Consider the following 18,514-nt stretch of genomic DNA (forward strand, 5'->3'; position numbering starts at 1 on the left):
GAAGAATAAGAATTATTGCAATCTCACCATAATTTATAAAGTTATGTTAACTATTAATTTTACCTCTTTTTATGTAGCACAACTCAACCTGTGTGACCAGATTGAAAATCCCTTTGGGATAAACATCACTGTTTTTAATTTGTATCTTATATGAATAACCGTTTTTTTCTTTTAACTTTATTTTAGAACTTGAAAGTACATCGTGGTCTTTATGAATGTGGTCATACTGGACACTAACCTTCAGTGGAGCAGGTCTGTTGGCATTGAGAACAAGTGGATCATATTCCTCTCCAGACATCACATCCAGAAATACAACACCCTGGGAAAATACAGCAGTTACAAGCATGTTCAAAGACCAGCATCCCATCCAGGGGAAGTAGCAATACTCCTAGTTGCTTCATGCTACAGAAACCGGGCTAAGCTCTGGCTGTGTGGGCCACTTAGGCTCTTGTGTGACTTTACTGTACATAACCAACTTTAACACAGTAAATTACTTTGCCTTTTATGTCCACCACGCAAAAACAGGGCCTCTGACAACTGGGCCTGTGTAAGAGGCTTACGTTTTCCCTTGTAATCAATTGAGAATATCATCATCTGAGTGTATAATTTGTGAATGCCTATCCAATTATATTTTGATGCCATTTTCTTTGTTATTTTGTCAAGCTTTTCTGTGAAGAATTTTAAAGTACTGTAGAATTATGTTAAAATTATTATGCCAATGAATTATGCCAACTGGTCAACTTATCATCATAAATGAAAAACAAAGCAGTATACACTTTTGCTTCACTTTCCATAAATTTGCTTGAATCAGTAACATTTAGCAGTTTAACCCCTGAGGTTTTCATTTCTTCAAAAAAATTTAGTTGTTTTAATTTTTCCCAGGGTATGTTAAAAGCAGGACTTTACATCTATCAATGAAACTCACTTTTCTGTTGCTATAATCGAGGTATTTCTTGTAAATATCTCTTTTTCTTTTGTCCAAGTTTCTGTAGTTTGGACCGTCCATTTCTTGGTCAATTTTTTCCTGGCAAAACAGTCATGGATGAGTTAACCAGTATTCTTAATTACAGAAATAATAAACTGTGTTAATTTCTTTTCACTACAAAATAAAATAAATTTGGTCTATTTACTCTGATAACACACAGATGACGTCAAAACGTAGTGAGAACAAAGAGGTAGTCGCTCAAGCCTCAGGCGAGTAGTGTGACTGATGTTCTTACCACGTTTTGACGTCCTCTGTGCCTTATCAGAGTACAGACCCACAGCAAAATGAAATTTATTTGTTTTATACAATAACCAAGACTTTTGATGACATTTTGTGAATGAGCTCAACATCACGTTGACTGAGCTGAGTCAAAAACTTTCAAGCAAACTTTAAGACCATTTATACACACATACAGTTGTGATCCTCTACATTAGAGTATAATCCGAAAGAATTTCATAACAATATTTTCACAACTAACCTTTATTCCAGAAAGAATTTCTGCCCCCAAAATATTATGTGCATGTCAGTCGCTTCACTGTGATTTGTGATCAATCACTCGGATTTCTATTGCCAACAAATTTGGGCAAATATTCCTTCCTTTTCACATCACAACAAAGGTTATAGTTTTCTTAACCTGGTTGAGGTCACTTTCAACAGTACGGTCTTTGTCCAATTTTTCATCGGACAGTTTTTCTTTCTTGCGAAAATTTGCCTATGTTAATGCCCGCTACTCGCAATTATTATAACAGTTGCAAATTTTGTTGACCAGTTACTCTGGCTAGACTCTAGAGTCTAGACTCACGTGCGTGGACTCTAGTTTGTCACGTGCACTGGTCACACCACTCGATGACATCAATCATGTGTCTATACTCTAATTACAAACTCCGTTCCACAAATCACAAATATGCAAGTTTTACATTGTTCATTGTACAATTTCTTTTGGAATTGTGAAACAATCTTTCATTTCCTCGTCCTCTCAAACAGTAACAAAAATGCATAAACTAACTTGTGTTTTACCTTAACAGGACTGTAAACACGTTCACTCCATTTCTTAAAAAGCATCTGCTTCTTCCGTTTATCAAGGGCTGCTTTGTGATCAATGAATCTGTCTACCTCCTGTTCATGAAAGTTAAAAGAAGTCAAAGCATTTAATGAATACATTAATGACACTAATAACACGCATCTACAGTTAGAGTAATTTAATTTATATTGGTAATTGAACTGAGTGGAGTGCAATTTGGTCTGAAATCATACACGTGATTTCAAAATCAAACGAGCGCGCAGCGCGAGTTTGATTTGAAATCACAAGTATGATTTCAGACCAAAATTGCACGACACGAAGTTCAATTACCACTTAATTACATCCATTTTGAAATCACAGAGTATCATTGTCGATATTAATATTCTATTTGTGTTACTTCATTTCCATTTTGATGGCTAAAGAAAGGATGCAATTTAGAGCAAAAAATGGTGCAATTTGGGAATAAATTGCACCATTTTGGACCAATCAGATTCCAAGGATCACCAGTGATTTCAAAATGGATGTAATTAATTATTAAATGACTGTGCCTGTTTGCTAGTCCTGTGGAAGGTATCTTTATTGGGGGTCAGTTAACATTGAGAAGTGGGCAACCTTTAACATAATGATGACAAAACCACCATCAAAAACAACATTATGTTACATTTCAGTTGTGCCAAAAGTAATTAATTAACTGATTAAAGCATTGCTGAAAAATGTCTGAATTTTTCCATGTGGCTTTCAATTTAATCAAAGAACATTGCTCTGTGCTTTTTTAAAGGCTATAACATGTCTGCTGTTTGACTTCATTGCTTTATTTTGTTTTGCTGGACAACTTGAAACGACACCAACTCAACGTTTTGCCCTTTTGATTTTCTTGAAAGCTATTAAAGTGTAAACCAGCCAAAACAACAGAGCAAGTACATTTTCTGATCACATGTAGAAATTCTGCATTGTTGAGCAAAACAAAAAATCAGACTAAAATTCGGCATAAGAGGGTGATGCTTTCAGCCCTTATCAATTAAATTAGTTGTTAGCAAAGTAATTTAAATATCATAAGTTTGACACTGAATCGAAGTTGCTACTAATGAGTAAACCTTTCTCAATCTTTTTTGTCTGTTATTTGATTAATTCTTGCATGTTTGCCAGCTTTTCTGAGGCTTGAACCACATTTGATATGACTGAATTGCAAAATTTTGTAAAAATAGTGCCATGCTCTATACGCACCAATAGACAGACCCCTTCTGTGACTCACACAAAAATTACAGTCATGTTGTAAAATTGCAAAAAAATTTATAGCTAATTGTTCTGAAGACAATACTAAACTGCATAAAGGGGTTAATGTATTTCTTTCCCTTTTGCTTAGTTTTAATTTTCAGGGATCCACAGTCATCATAATAATATTATGATTGACAGCAGTATAAAACATAACAGTTTAAGCTCTTTACACTTCAGTGGCCGGTTGTTTGAAAGCCGATTAACGCTAATCCCCAATTAAAAATTAACCGAGGTTTTGATCTCTCTTACTAAAAATGTTTTAAAAGCTAGTTTGAAGCTAGCGGTATAGAAGAGTCTAAGTCAAAACTGAGGAACAAAAATCTTTTTGAAGAGTCTTCATTGATTAGTAATAAGCTCGAATCAAAGTTCATGTTAACCCAGGATTAGCTTAATCTGGCTTTGAACAACTGGGCCCTGAGTGCACCATGCCCCTGCTACAGGTATAGGGGGTCAGGGTATTTGAAACAGAAGGGTTGGTGCAAAAGGGACATAATATATATATATATAAATTGATTTTTTTGACCAAGAAATCATAAAAACGTCCTAGGTTTTGTATGCACTTCAAAATTTGTGTGTTTAGTGTGTACATTTAAAGTGCCTTTTTATATAGAGATTTATTTATTGGCCCCTTTTGCAAGAAGACCTTCGATATTATTCTACAGGTGAAATTTATGTGGAAGCCTTACTTATAAAACTCTTCCTCACCAAAAGAGTTATGTCAGAGGGGCAGGTGTTTTGTGGTTTTTGCTTGGTGTTATTTTCATGGATTGTTGTTAAATTATTGCAAAGTTTGTAATATAATATAAGATAAAACCATAAAAAGTTTATAATTTATGAAAATCTTAAGAAATAATTCGAGTATCAACAATCAATAATTTATTGCTTGGAACAAGGACACTTTGATTGAATCATTCACCTACTTGAACAAATAAAGGCAAGTAATTAAAATTTCAGCAAGTGGTTTTTGATTTAGTGAACGTGTTTGCTTAAAGAACCATGCGCAATCAAATGGTAAGAGCTCGATTCATTAATTAACACAATATTTATTTTCAACAAGAATCGTGGTGTTGTTGAACCATTCCTTAGAGAACCCTCCTTTCATCACACACAGTTGACTTGGTCCCAAACAAACCAACTGAAAATTCATAAATATGTTATTCCTCTGTAAAATATTTCTGACATTGTTTAAATATATTGCTTTGCAGCATCTGATTGAATGAAAAATTTTAATTATCGTAACTTTTTGAAAGTTTGCTGATATCAATAATCAGACAATTCACACCCAATTCGTTAATTAACACTTCGACTAACAAATTTAAATAACAACACGACAGGACTAACTCTTGTCCAAATGGTTAGATTAGTTTTATTACTACAGTTTCAACACAAGGATTTAGTTGCTTACCTTGACGAAAGTGTTCTCATTATCAAGTAGTGTTGTATACATATTTTTAGTGGCTCGTGATTCGAAGTCAGTTCTTTCCTGAATAGAATTGAAAACAAAGAATTTTAGTAGACTTAGTCACTTACAGTAAAGAAGCAAAAAATTAACTTGGGATTTTCACAGGTGGTAAATGAATGGTCTGCCCATGCTGAGATAAGCTATATACACATGATAAATAATTAAAGAGTCGGAAAGTTATACAACGGGGGAATTCATTACAAGTTACGAATTCATGGGCACGGTACTTCATGATCAACAGAGCGATGAATAATTTTGCACGGTTTTAGCGACTGAGAAAATGCCACATTTATAGTCCCTCAAAATAGCATTTTTTTATTTTGCTAGGCGTCGATTATTCTGTAAGCAATTACAAGCTAGTCAGAGCTAGTTAGTTAATTTGTTGCCAAAAAAGCTAGAAAGCAACAAAGCGGTTCACCCAAGCCAAGCCAATATGATCAACTTGAGGAGTTTTGCTCCCTGGCTATATATAGCGATAAATTAACGTACGCCTTCTTGTACCTGGATATTTCGAACGGATTTTTCATTCAGCCAACTTTGTATTCTGAACGTGTGATCCGAGGGACACACTGACTTGGCACTGGCAGTCCTCGCTTCCGAATTATCCAGGAACTTTGTTCGCTCAACTGCGGAAGCTGAATTAGCCCGTCTATGATAATTCTGAAACAAAGTGAATATTGTAGATTAGAAATGAATGTATCCTGTGAGGAACTGAAAATAAACCCCGTTATATTGCTGCCAAATACGCACTAAAGGTGGAAATAAAACGGCTTTAAATGATTCATTTTTCACCTTCGCCAGTTCATGTTTGTTGTTATCTTCTAGAAGTTCATCCACAATGTCAAAAGTATGAACGGAAATACGGCCATTTACGGGACGCTTTGGCCGAGACATGCCCTTGTTGTCTAGCTGCTTTGCCTAGATGACTTACTGCCGTTGTGTAAGCTTTCTTCTGCCAACAGATAGCTATCAATAACTGAGTTACCACAAGGAGTAAATATTGCTGCTTGACTTTGGAAACTTTCACGTGTAAATTATGAACCGTTTCCAAGGCAACATATCAGCTGTGTTTATAAACTAACCTCATTAGGGTAGGGTGAGTAGAAGCGAAATCTGACTGTTGATTACGTGTAAGATGTCCTGTTTAAATAGTGTTTCATCCAATTCAAGATTAATTTTTTATTTTATACTGTTTTAAATCAATTCAGTATGTTATTTTCTGGAGAATCTATTTCTTTACGAAATAACATTTTACCAGATGGTGTTCAATGCCCCACTCCACCCTACTAGTGGTATCTTTTTCTCTTTGTCACACAGTCACTCCACAGTTCGTACCGCAGCTCTTTTCCTCATTTGCTCAACGTCAAAATGTCGACAGTACCAAAACCTTGAAGGATTTTTGTTAAATTCTTTCTCCAATTCAAAGATGAACCAACTTCAAAGCCTTCTACACGACTCTCTGATAGCAACAGGGCACATTCAGCACTGCGCTATCATTCGGCGCAAGGACACCTCTCTCCGAGCAAGTACGGTTGGATTTTCGGTATGCTAAACTAAAACCCACTACTACATATAAAAGGAAAAAGGAAACGCGCGACTAGATAAAAAAAGACCTCCTGGTTTGTTTAGCAGCTACAAACTAGGTAACTTGGCGTCATAAATCTTGAAGAGTAAGTGGTTCACGCGTTGATTTAAATCTGGAAATGTTACCGCCATTTTGTTCTCCATAAGCTAAGTTAACCAGTCAGCTGAAAGTTGATAGTTTTGAATAGTGCAATCAACACAAGGGTCACACGAGTGACACGAGTGTCCAACTTAACAGCTTTCCTGCTGACTATAACCTTTTAAAACTTTTTTTTTATCTTTGTAACTGGACACTTGTGTTGCTTATGTGCTGAGTCAGGTGTACCAAGGTTTTAATCCAAGCTGCGTGATCGTGAAGGTCTAACAATAATTTTCAGTTTTCAAAGCAAAGGAAACACCTTCTTATTTTAAGACCTAGAGAGTTATTTCAGCCAGGGTGTGAACCCACGCCCTCCTTCACAACAGTCTGGTGCCTTACCAACTGAGCTGAGTGGAGGTTAGCTCCCCCACAACAGCAGAAAAAGAGTAATATGACTCCCCCCCCCCCCAAAAAAAAAAAAAAACAACAACAAATAACTACAGTCAACTCTCTCATAGAAACCACTTCTCTTAAGCAACCACCTTCCGGAAGCGACCACTTCGTAAACAACCGTTTTGTTTCTCAGTTACAAGAGCTCTCTTGTAAGCGACCGCCACTCAAATTTTTTAAGGGGTCGCAACCACTTTTTACACATTCTTTTGTTTTCTGTTTCCAGTAAGTGACCACCCAACATAATCACATATGATCATTAGTTAATCATTACTCAAGTGACAAAGTTCAATTTTTAATGATGCCACCCTGGACTGCTGACAGGTACAATGTAATAACAGTTTGCAGACAGAGAAGATTGCTATAATTAGATTTGTAGGTAAACGGGAATTGTTACAGTGATCTGTTCCAAAATGTTATACATTTTTTTTATCAGAAGAATGAATAGATGTGAAAAAAAAAAACACAAATAAATTAGTTTTTATTTGCCTAATTTTAGCTGCTAAGGTAATATTTTTGTGTAATTTATAACTAGTCAATCCAGCATTAGGCTTATTTTGTTGATTTTTCCCGTAAGCGACCACTTTGTCATGCCCCAAGGGTGGTCCCTTACGAGAGAGTTGACTGTATTATGAGAGACTATAATAAGTCTGCAGCTGTATTGTGCTGTTTCCTCAGAGCTGTAGCTAACAGTTGAGAAAGCAGTTTCAGGTAATTATGCCTATGCAGCCTTTATGGCGATCTGCTCCCAAAAAATTGTCAAAAAGTTGAGCTTAAACAACACGTTTTGGTATGACAAAATTAGCAAAAATACCTTCCTGCATGAACAGCACTGGTTTGAATTTTTTAGGTTTAAACATGAATGTATGGTTGTTTCTATTTACAACAACATCATGCTGGCTGGCTATTACCAGTAGATCACCAAGAAACTTCACATTGTCTCTCTTCATAAGCTACTCCTAGTTGATTCATTGCTTATGATTGATTGATTGATTTAAAAAAGCAAATTTTGCTTTATAATTTTAAAGTGCACCTAACCCCCAAATTTTTTTTTCTCTTAAATAAATCTTTGCACCTGTTCGAAACATATTGCGCTATTTGGGGCCTTTTTCAACCGAATCTTGACTTTTTATAGGCTGTAAAAGTTACGAAAACTAGCCATCATCTGTCCCATGACCGGGCTGGTAGGGGCATGGGTCTATTCCTTACTTGGCGTCACAAACTGATTTGCACTGTATTAAGTCTTTGTGAAAATGCATGCAAAGCAGTTTGTGATGTCATGTAGGGAATAGACCCATGCCCCTTACCAGCTCGGTCATGGGACAGATGATGGCTCGATTTCGTAACTTTTACGGCCTATAAAAAGTCAAGATTTGGTTGAAAAGAGGCGCAAAAAGGCTCAATGCGTTTCGAACAGGTACAAAGATTTTTTTAAGTGCAAAAAAATTTTGGGGTTAGGTGCACTTAACAGTAATTTTCTCTGATGAATTTTTATATTTTCAGCCATCTTTAGACAACATCCATGCCTTAGTTCATTGCTTCACTAACAGTTCACAAGCTAGAAAAGAGGGTCTCAAGTTTCAGGACACAATTTATGAATGTGTAAGGGCTGACAGATTCTCTGTGTATGCCAAGAAAGTAAGTATGAAATATTATAAGGGAGCTCTAAAATGTCTAACAATACCAGTTAGAACTAGAATGTTAGAATTAAAGCACAAAACTCCTTTCTATACAGTGTAAAAAATGTTTAGAACCAGCTATAACAATAATTTCCATTTTGACCTTTATGTCTTGAGATGTAACAATTTTATTAATATTTTCTGTCAAACAGTAGATTTAGCATATTATCATTTTGATCATTATATGTTTTTTTATAAGGTGCCATACCTCAATATTATTATAGTCCGTGCATGTTATATCATATTACGTCTTGTGTCATTGCAAAAAGTTCCAGCAACTTGCAAATTATGCTATTTTTTCTTGCAAAACATGTGAAGAAGAGGGAATTGCATGTTACATAGGCAGTTTTGTCAGGGGCTAGCCTTGCAATAGGAGGCCTGTATTGCAAGCTCTGGGGAAAATTGCCATAATTGTTTAACACCATCTACAGTAATAGTATAGTGATCACAGTAATTTAGTGCAAACTTGGATAGACCATAGCCTTGTTTTCATGGCAACTGCTACCGAAGTTCATGATCATTGTTAGTGATGATTGCTAAGCACGTTTTTCTGTCATTGACCAAATGCAGCAGTTATATGCCAGAGACATCTGTGAGAGAGTTAGCTGTGTTTTCAAACCCAGAGAGATGCTTTGTGGACACAAAATGTCATGACATCACGAAATGAGATACCATACTCTTGTAAACACAACAGTTGCTTATCTGAACCCGATCTGAACGAGGAAGAAAACAGGGCTAAGCAGGGATAGTCCTGAATCATAAGGCATATTTAGCACTTTTTCTTCTTGTATTCAAGGACAACAATGGAATAATTGTGGTGAGGACAGCTACTTTATTGCTGGTGGCCACTTATATTCCCGAAATGAGTCCAAGTATTTGTGTAGAAGCTGTGGAGAAGCTGGGTTAGTTTATTTTTTATTTTATGTAGAATTCATAGATCTATGAAATGTACTTAAAATAATTATTTCCTGCTCATTCAAACATCTTAAATTTTCATCTAATTTTTTTCAAGGGGCCAGCTTTATTTATTTATTTATTTATTTATTTCAATTTTTTAATTAAATTTTTCTGTGGAATTCATATTTCTCATCATAGTTCGGATTTCAAGTTATTTTAATTTATTAATAATTTAGTTCTACTTCATATATTTAAATGTGCCTCAGGTAAGTTTTGGATAGCCCAATCCATGTTAGTTTGTAATAGAACAACCAAATTCTAGACTCTTGCTGTCAGATTTACAGTAAGTACCCTACCCCTGGGTATCCTGTGCAGTAACAAGTTGTGCACAGGTTTCTCCATGAGCTAACTGCAACATACTAATATTAATGTGATTTTTCTTCTAGCTGACTATTTCAGAGAGAAAGGAAAGTGACACATTTCAACAACCAGTAAACAACAGTTTTTTTGTCACCTATTTATAAGTATTGCTGAAGTATGAATTTATACTCGTATAGTTAACGAGTTTTTAATATTAAGTAAAGATATGTAAAAATTGGGCAACAAGTCTTCAGAAAAGTTTTTATCTGTGTTATAGCTAACCTCACACGTGGCAATATGAATTATGTATCCTTCCTACCAGACTACATAATTTGTACAGATTTAAAACCATTCACTGAATGATGAGGCTGTAAACAAATTAACAAGGATCAGTTTGTGAAAATGTGAACATTTTAATAGTTTACGTTAGTTTGTTAATTTGTTCTGTTTCTCTCAACAATGTAAAGCCACACAGAAAAAAGAAGAAAACAACAACAACAAAAAAAAAAAACAGAAAGTTCTTATTAAACACCCTGAGATGTACACCAGTGGGGCAAACACCTTGTAGGTCCATGTACTCAACCCACCGCTGAACATTCTGATCCCAAGGAATGAATAACTTTTAATCCAGGCATTAGTCATTTCACCTGCAGCATCACAAAAATAATGTTTGTAGAGTTCAGTGCAAGTCTTTAATAAATCTTTGTTCAATATCTCCAATTTAAATATTTAAATGTTATCATAAGTAGTTTTGTTATGAAAAAATTGGGGCTTTTGAAAATAACACGACAAACATTGTTAGTAGTCTCCAGGAAGTTGTGTTTCATTAAACTTTTTAGTCATTTTCAAGTGGACAGAAAAACAAATGAAAAACAAAAAACAAACATGTTCTTTGTTGTCAAAGAAAACTAATGAAAAACATAATTATGTGGACAGTGCCTAAGGTAATTTTCCCTTCCAGTTTTCTGACTCCCATTTAAATTTCTGCATGAGACACAGCTTGGAACATTAAGCTGTTATTCTGTTAGGCCATGTTTACAGGAGAAGGGAGTCCGTTTTGTCCCAGTACAACTCTGTTCCCGGGATGATAACTCTTTTTTAATTTTTACATGAGTGGTTTCATCCCAGAATTCCAGGACAAAGTTACCTTGCCAGGGACAAACTTCATGCAACCCGAGATGAAATTTGCCAGAAGTATACGTAAGAGATAAATACCGAGAACGGAGGTATTAATCCATATACATGTATATGGATTAATACCGATGTTCGAGGTATTTATCTGACTTATTTCATGAAATTATTCCTTTGTTCAAGGGGACAAACGCCGGCTAATTAGTACCGTCACACTTAGGTGAGAAACGGAGAACAATAGAAGCAACCTGATGTGTGCGTTTCTCGCAGTACTGCTAATGTAAATGAGGGATTTATACAGTAAATGAGGGATTTATCTGTATAAATCCCTCGTTTCAGTTAGTTTAATATTCATGAAGTATGTAAGTTAAATAAAGGATGTTGAATAACAAAAGAAAATGTGTGATTCATGAAATAATGCTAAATACTGCCTAATAAAGACATGAGAATGACACAGTGTTAAACAACCTGAATATTGTTAAATGCGATTCCTTGGTCTAAAGTGTTGGTTACAGATCAAGAAATGTATATATTGCAACTGGAAATAAAACGTATTTGTCAAAGTTTCATTATGGGACGGAGAAACGTACTGTTTACTGTACATGAATTTTTAGTTATTTTTTCATCCCAGGACAAACACATATCACCCCAGAGTCAAGTTCAAACACCAAGAAGCAAATTTTCTAACACCAAGATGAAACTCATAACGAAACAACCCAATGCAAACCACAAACCTTCAAGACAACATTGTGTCACTTGTACTTATCACAGAGACTAAAAGTAGGGCATCCATGGTGTATCTGTATGTCTGTGGTAGATTTTTAAAGAATTAAGTGGAATTTAACAATTTTTTTTAACAAAAAGTGGGTGTCCATGACACTCTAATGACTAAAACCTTGCTCCAGAAAAATTGTGATGGAACTAGTCTTAATTTTTCAGCAAAGATTACACTGGTTGTATGCAAGAACACTATGATCTTTTCAGTGTCATCTCCAGACACATTACAATTTATTAAAGCTAAAGTTACAGGGGAGCAGGGATGGCGCAGTGGTGAGAGCACTCGCCTCCCATCAATGTGGCCCTGGTTCGATTCCCGGTCTCGGCGTCATGTGGGTTGAGTTTGTTGTTGGTTCTCGTATCTGGTCCGAGGGTTTTTCTCCGGGTACTCTGGTTTTCCTCCCTCCACAAAAACCAACATTTTCAACTTCCAATTTAACCTGGAAACAGTGGAGAGAAGAGCCACTCCGTGGATTCCACTGAAATTCCCATTTACTTTCATTCCTAATCAACCTTATGTAAAATTAGAAGACTGACATAATTTAGTGGCATAGTGACACAATGTGAAAAAGAATTTAAAACACTTTTTATTTTACTTTACACATATGTTACGTATTGAAGTTTACTTTTTCAATACATCAACACAACCCGAAAAAACATTCTCTATATTAACCCAATTCCTTTCGTGAACTGAATACAAATTCTGCTCTAGTTTTTTAATTCATATTTAATTTTAATATTACAATTAAATTATCCCATTTTGTAAAATATTAGTGCAAAAATATCACCTCTGGGCTAACACAAAGTGATGATAAGTAAATGGAGCTTAGTATTCCCAGTTGGCTTAGATGCTTTGTTTTGACAAAAGACAAACCAGAACAAAAATAAAATTGTTTTAAATGTTCAAAGTGGCAAAGTCGTATTTTTAGACAGCTGTTTAATTTGGAGGTGTCAAACGTTTGGTGACACCCTGACTATTCCATTTAATAGTCCATATGTAGGTTTATTTTAAAATCGTGTTTCAGGAATTGAAACGAATTCTGTAATCTTTCATACTGTTTTATTCCTATACCTGTTTAACGACCACTAGATTCTAGACTAGTCACTAACAAAATGTGAGGCTGTCATTAAAGGCTGTAGCACACAGCACCCAGCTGTGAATACCTTGAAGTAACTGGTGACATAATGACTCAGTGTTTAAGCTTCATTTGATCACAAAGCAATGTACAAAGTTGTTTAAAGTCTGAAATTGCAAACGTGATTCAAAACTTAACAATAACACCAAAATCTACCTTGAAAAAAAAATTTCTGAAATGCTGTTTGTAACACTAAAATAATAAAAATCGAACCGTTTTTTTTGTGTAGCAAAACTCCAGTATGTCAATATTATAGACAAGCACCAACAAACAAGCTTATCATTACCTTGAAAATGTACTTTTAAAATCCAAAAATATCAAACCCTGTATTGGAAATATTATACTGGCCTTTTGGGGTTGTCCACATTGTGCTCAATGTTTCACACTTTTATGCTAATCCTTTATACTCAACTAGTCTAATGTCACCATTATGTTCCTTCTACCAGTAAACATGTTTATGTTGAAGACACTGACCTTTGTCTTACTGCTATGCTCAAAATTACACCAGCATCTTGTAGACAACCCTGCTGGCCATGGTATTGTACATGTTAACCCATACGCCCCAAATTATGTCAAAATGCATAATTATTCTCCTGATTCTTCTACATTTTCCCTGGCACTATTTGGGAGAATTTGTTTAATTTAACATGAAGAAATTTCAATAGCCATGATCATTTTGTTTATTCTCATAACACATTTGTTTGATGAAGTAGTGATATTATAAGGAGAATTTCAATGTTGGTCACTATTGGCGCTTAAAGGGTTAATATGTAAATGCAGTCACACAAAAACGAAGACCCATCCTACCATACTATGAGGGGTTATCAGCGCCATACCACCACACTTCAAAAATACATTATGAACAATTCTCTTAAAAAAGTCACTGAGAAAATTACGTTAGACTTCAATTATTAAATTGTCCAGTCCAGCTCACTGATGTGATGCTCTTCACAAACTGTGATAGCTCTTGTTCCTCGTTTGCCACCATTTAAAAGCAAAAATGAAAATCACTGTTAAAACAACTCCCAAAATAATCCCACCAACGAATGAGGCACCATCAAATTGTCTGCCATGGGTTGAAGGAGCTGGAGTGGTTGTAATTATGGGTGTTGTGGCTTTCGTTGTTGGAACACTGGCGCTAGATAGAGTTGTTGCTGTTCGAGTTGGTGATATTGAACTTGTTTGAGTGGTCTGATTGGGTGAAGCTGATGAAGATCTCACAACTGACGGCGTAGGAATCATTGTTGCTTTACTTGAACTTGAACATGATACTCCTGTTGAAACAACAATAATATACTTCATCAATGATTGATATGCATCTACGTCAGTCATCTATTGTTGGGTTTGGAATTTTTCTTGAGCATTTTCTTTTCGGGGAGAGGGGGAGGGAGGTTAAGTTTGGTACATGGGTATTTGAGAGAGGGGCTGGGGTATTTAAATTCATGGCTAATATCAGGGTTATTATATTAGAAGGCGGGACCCGGGTACCAGTACCAGGATACACAAGAGTCAGTACCTGCCTACTTTCAAACTGAACATAAAGAAATTCACTTCAAGTGTAATTTTCTGCCCAGCTGCTCTTCAATAGGTGCCCCCCTACTTCAAAACGTAATGAAACCTCTGGCCCGCTATGCTTGTTCATTACTGTTACATCTGAGTTTCACCCTCCCTCTCCCCCCATTGTGAAGTTCCAGAAAATATCCATAGGTTTTTGTTGTTGTTTTTGTTTTGCGTCCCCCTCCCTTCCCCCAGTAAATTACATATTTATTTAGCTTTATACCTTACTTCTAAAATTTTGACCTCAAGACTCCCTCCCCCTCAGAAATATTTCCAATGACCTTCCACGGGGTGGGTATGGATATTTTCTTAAACTGCACATTCTCCACCCAGTCAGTAGCCAAATTATACGTAAGATTTTGTGGAATCAAAATAAACACTAATTTCTTGGTCAACTAATACAACTTACAGGAAAAGCAGATCTAATATAAAACTGGTTTAAGGGAGTATTTGTTAGTTGGGATTATATATTTTTCAACATAATTTTTTGTAAATTTTATTACATCTTTCACTTATTTCGTTGAGGATTTCAACCACACAATAAGGTAATCTACCCGTGTCGGTGTTGAGCTTTCATTTCTGCATTGTAAAAGAAATTAAAGCAAGCATTTTAAAATAAGCTAAGCTGTACAATATTACATTTGTTATTATTAATATTTGTGCAAAGGTTAGTTTTAATTAAATTTTCTACCGGTCTGAAAACATTAGCTCTCCTGGCGTTAAACGGTAGTCCTTTCTTTTTCGTATCCCGAGGGCAACTATAATGTATTGGCGAATCATTTTTGTTCGTTGTAGCTTCAGTAGTTCGAAAGTTGCGAGTGAAGGTACGCGCGTAAGTCAGACGTTTCGAGATATTGGTAAACTGTATAACATTAATCGTGAACAAGGTTAAAAAATGCTCAGGTATAGAAAATGGCTGAAAACAATTTCAGTTTAAAATTGGTTTAAAGACGCTTCGCTTTGCAATAAACAAATTACAAATTCAAATTAAAACAACACTACTTACCTGTTAAAATCATGGACAAGGCTACCAGAAACAATCCTAACAGACTCACGTTACTTTTCAGTCCTCTAATTATCGCCATTCTCAGAGCAGATCGCAGATATCGTCTGTTATATTTTTGCGATTGATTTTTGTCGCTAGTCGAAGGCGCACAAATCGAGCCGAAGAAGATGGAAGCGTCATTTTACTATGGGGGGTGGGGAGTGGATAATTAACTGTAACGTGGTAGAAAGTGAAAGATTATCGTATTTCAGTTGAATTTTTGGTTCCAGATAGAAATCATTTTCTCTATTTCTACCAATGGTACGTTTTTGAAAGTAGCTCATACTGTTCATAAAGCTTGCCAGTAGATGTTGATAGTGACCCCTCCCTACACGGGCTGAATTGTCGTTGCCACGTAAGATTGAGTTGTCATTTGGAAGCCGCTGAACAAAATTCTGATTACACGGAAGTTGAGACCACTGAGAGTCCAGTATATTTACCAGTTTTGCAAATCGATCCGATACGAGTACAATATTTACTGATGTTTGGCATTTTTTTCGATGTCTTGATTATACAGTCGAACCTCTTTATTACGGACACCAAAAGGACAGGATAGAGGTGTCCGTTTTTGGGAGGTAGGCTTTATGTGGATTTCAGCCTCTCAGGGACCAAGTGAACAGTCCGTAATAGAGAGGTGTCCGTATTAAAGATATGTCCGTATGAGAGGTTCCACTGTATATGTATGTACAGTGGAACCTCTCCTTATGGACGCCTCTTTAATACGGACACCTCTCTATTACGGACAATTCACTTGGTCCCTGAGAGGCTGAAATCCATATAAAGCCTACCTCTCTAAAACGGACACCTCTACAATGCGGACACTAAAGACTTATCCCTGTAAAGTGAAGTAAAGTAAAGAAAAGTAAAGTAAAGTAAGGTAAGGTAAGGTAAGGTAAGGTAAGGTCAAGTAAAGTAAATGTCAAAATTCTGACGTCATCATTCAAGACTTGGAAACATTTGCCATCATTCGACCTGGAAACAGTGGATGAAAGAGGCACTCTGTGGAAACAGTGAAATTAAGTCACTGAAATTCCCATTTATTTAATTATCCATTTATTTATTACTTGTCTGTGATGTTATCAACTCTGGAAAGCATCAAACATAAAACAAAATTTAAAACATTAAAATTGAAAACTTCGACACAATGGCAAACACAGATGCAAAAATATTGATTTTGAAAACTGAACACAGCCAGCAACGGTCAAGTGGGCGATTGCCTGTGTTTAACACAGCCAATATTTCTCACAACTATCAATATTTTTTTCAAGGAAACCACCAGTATTGTTGATATCGAGTATTAATTTGGTAATAATATTGACCCACCCTTACCTTTTTTTTGTGCCTCAGCTGCTGAACAATACACACCCATACAGAAAGCAAGACAATTTTTTTATACATATATAAAAAGGCCTTTCAATATAAGCTAAGATAAGGGTTTATGAGTTTTTTCTCTATTAATAATTATTCTCAAGTAAATATATTGGGAAATTCAAGGAATGTAAGTGACACATTTGTGTGGTACCCCATATTTGAGTATCGCTGTGTTAATGTTTTTCCTTTGTCTTGCTATCTTTCCCTCTTTCTACCTGCCAATCATTTTACTAAGATCAGTAAAGCAAAACGCCTTGCAATGAAAAAAAAAAACTGAGGTATAAAGATAAATTGAAGTTTATAGTAGCGTGGGATCACCACATTTTCAGAAAAATAGCCATTGACATGCAGAGGTTTAACATGCGCAAATTAAAACAAATTTCACCTCTGGATGTCAACTAAAATTAATTGTTTATTAATGCCTAAATATTCTCATTTGACAATGACAAATTAGGGAGCACTTTTTCACAGAGTTTCTTAGTCGAGATCTGCCAGGGGGGTTTAATAATTTAAGCCTAATTTACCGCCAACAGATTTCATCTTGTAAAAGGTGGTTAAAGGCTTTATTAAGTTACTTTGCAGATCTCACCTAAGAAAGTGAAAAAGCCCTTCTTGTACTCAAGGGTCTAAAATGTGATTTTAATACCAAAACAAAACAGAGAAACATATAAACATATATATACATACATACACTTTATTTATACATGCATGCTTCAGGTGTTGAACTTGTTACAGCTCTGGCATTCTTAAACTTGAACAGTTAATTCCTGTGTTGAAAAACGGATACCAAACATTGACATCTAGTTTTAATAATGCCAATTCATTGCAATGTCCCACAAAAAAATTGTTAACTTTATTTATTTATTTATTTATTTATTCATTCACCACAACATACGTTCATAGAAAGATACAGTGAATAATAGACTAAGACTAACTTCCCGGTGTTAAGGCACACACAGATGCAGAGGTGTAGTGGTTAACATCTGGGTCTTTAGGTCAGAAGATTTCTTTAGGCAAGAAACTTTACTTCATGTCATTTCTCTTCACCCTGCAATGGACTAGCATCCTTTCCCTTGGGGAGTAGCAATACTCCTAATTACAAGTAACTTCCTTGCACTACAGAAACAAGGTTAAGTTCAGGCCGCAAGCGGGAGGACATGTGATGGAAACTCAGTGATTGGTCAGCCCAGTGTTCACTATCCAGTCTCTTGATAAATCTGGTATATTTGCCCACATGCAAAATAAGGTTCTGTAGCTACCTTTTGTAATGCATTAATTATAGCCCCAAACAGTGACCAGCATGAAAATTCTCCTCACAACATCAACATTTAAATGTCAAGCATGTAGGTCATGAGAACATGTGAAATGATCAACGAAGATAAAAATAATTATTAACTTCAAAAATTTTCTCATGTACACCGTACCTAGAGTCTAATTACAGGGAGAAGAATAACGAGATTACCCATGCTGAAATTGGACTAAAAGGGTTAAAAGATGGCCAGAAAAAAACAGTTAACTTACACCCATAACTTTTCTAACTCCAGGGCCCTCAAGCCAGAGTTGATTTATGATACGATACAATACAGGTGAATACAGGGAAATTTAGCATGATTGGTTTTTTTTGGCTCATCTTCACACTACAGCTGTTACTTTCTCGGAATATTCCAATGTTGGCTTTCACTGCAGCTGTGACAATTACACCCAG

The 18,514-nt window shown here is 35.7% G+C and overlaps 3 protein-coding genes across 4 annotated transcripts in view; 1 reads left to right on the forward strand and 2 right to left on the reverse strand.

Annotated features, from left to right (window-relative positions):
- Positions 1-5,820, reverse strand: part of LOC146474525 (protein FAM228B-like) — an 8,410-nt gene extending 2,590 nt beyond the window's left edge. Inside the window, exons 1-6 of the mRNA XM_085117130.1 lie at positions 5,536-5,820; positions 5,245-5,403; positions 4,687-4,764; positions 2,003-2,101; positions 926-1,024; positions 239-319 (exon numbers count right to left, since the gene is read on the reverse strand). Coding sequence (XP_084973256.1) covers positions 239-319; positions 926-1,024; positions 2,003-2,101; positions 4,687-4,764; positions 5,245-5,403; positions 5,536-5,637 — 618 coding nt within the window. The 5' untranslated portion in view covers positions 5,638-5,820. The remainder of the gene's footprint in view (positions 1-238; positions 320-925; positions 1,025-2,002; positions 2,102-4,686; positions 4,765-5,244; positions 5,404-5,535) is intronic.
- A 228-nt stretch (positions 5,821-6,048) lies between these two features.
- Positions 6,049-11,375, forward strand: LOC146474526 (profilin-4-like). 2 transcript variants are annotated; one of them, XR_014866177.1, is made up of 5 exons: positions 6,049-6,286; positions 8,360-8,494; positions 9,332-9,437; positions 9,879-11,018; positions 11,064-11,375. XR_014866177.1 is itself a non-coding variant. In XM_085117134.1 (4 exons), exons 1-4 carry the CDS (start codon positions 6,170-6,172, stop codon positions 9,905-9,907), a joined length of 387 nt encoding a protein of 128 aa, XP_084973260.1. In that variant the 5' UTR covers positions 6,049-6,169; the 3' UTR covers positions 9,908-11,375. The 2 variants fall into 2 exon arrangements, 1 of the variants encoding a protein (XP_084973260.1); XM_085117134.1 differs by having other exon boundaries at positions 9,879-11,375.
- Positions 11,376-12,264: 889 nt separating this feature from the next.
- Positions 12,265-15,576, reverse strand: LOC146474527 (uncharacterized). Its single transcript, XM_085117135.1, has 2 exons — positions 15,400-15,576; positions 12,265-14,110 (listed from the first exon to the last, which is right to left on the reverse strand). The coding sequence occupies exons 1-2, from the start codon at positions 15,476-15,478 to the stop codon at positions 13,785-13,787; spliced, it is 405 nt and encodes a 134-aa protein (XP_084973261.1). The 5' UTR covers positions 15,479-15,576; the 3' UTR covers positions 12,265-13,784.
- Between the last annotated feature and the right edge of the window lie 2,938 nt (positions 15,577-18,514).

This window comes from Pavona decussata, unplaced genomic scaffold, assembly GCF_977016875.1.
Source record: "Pavona decussata unplaced genomic scaffold, jaPavDecu1.1 SCAFFOLD_89, whole genome shotgun sequence".
In the NCBI taxonomy this organism is placed as follows: domain Eukaryota; kingdom Metazoa; phylum Cnidaria; class Anthozoa; order Scleractinia; family Agariciidae; genus Pavona; species Pavona decussata.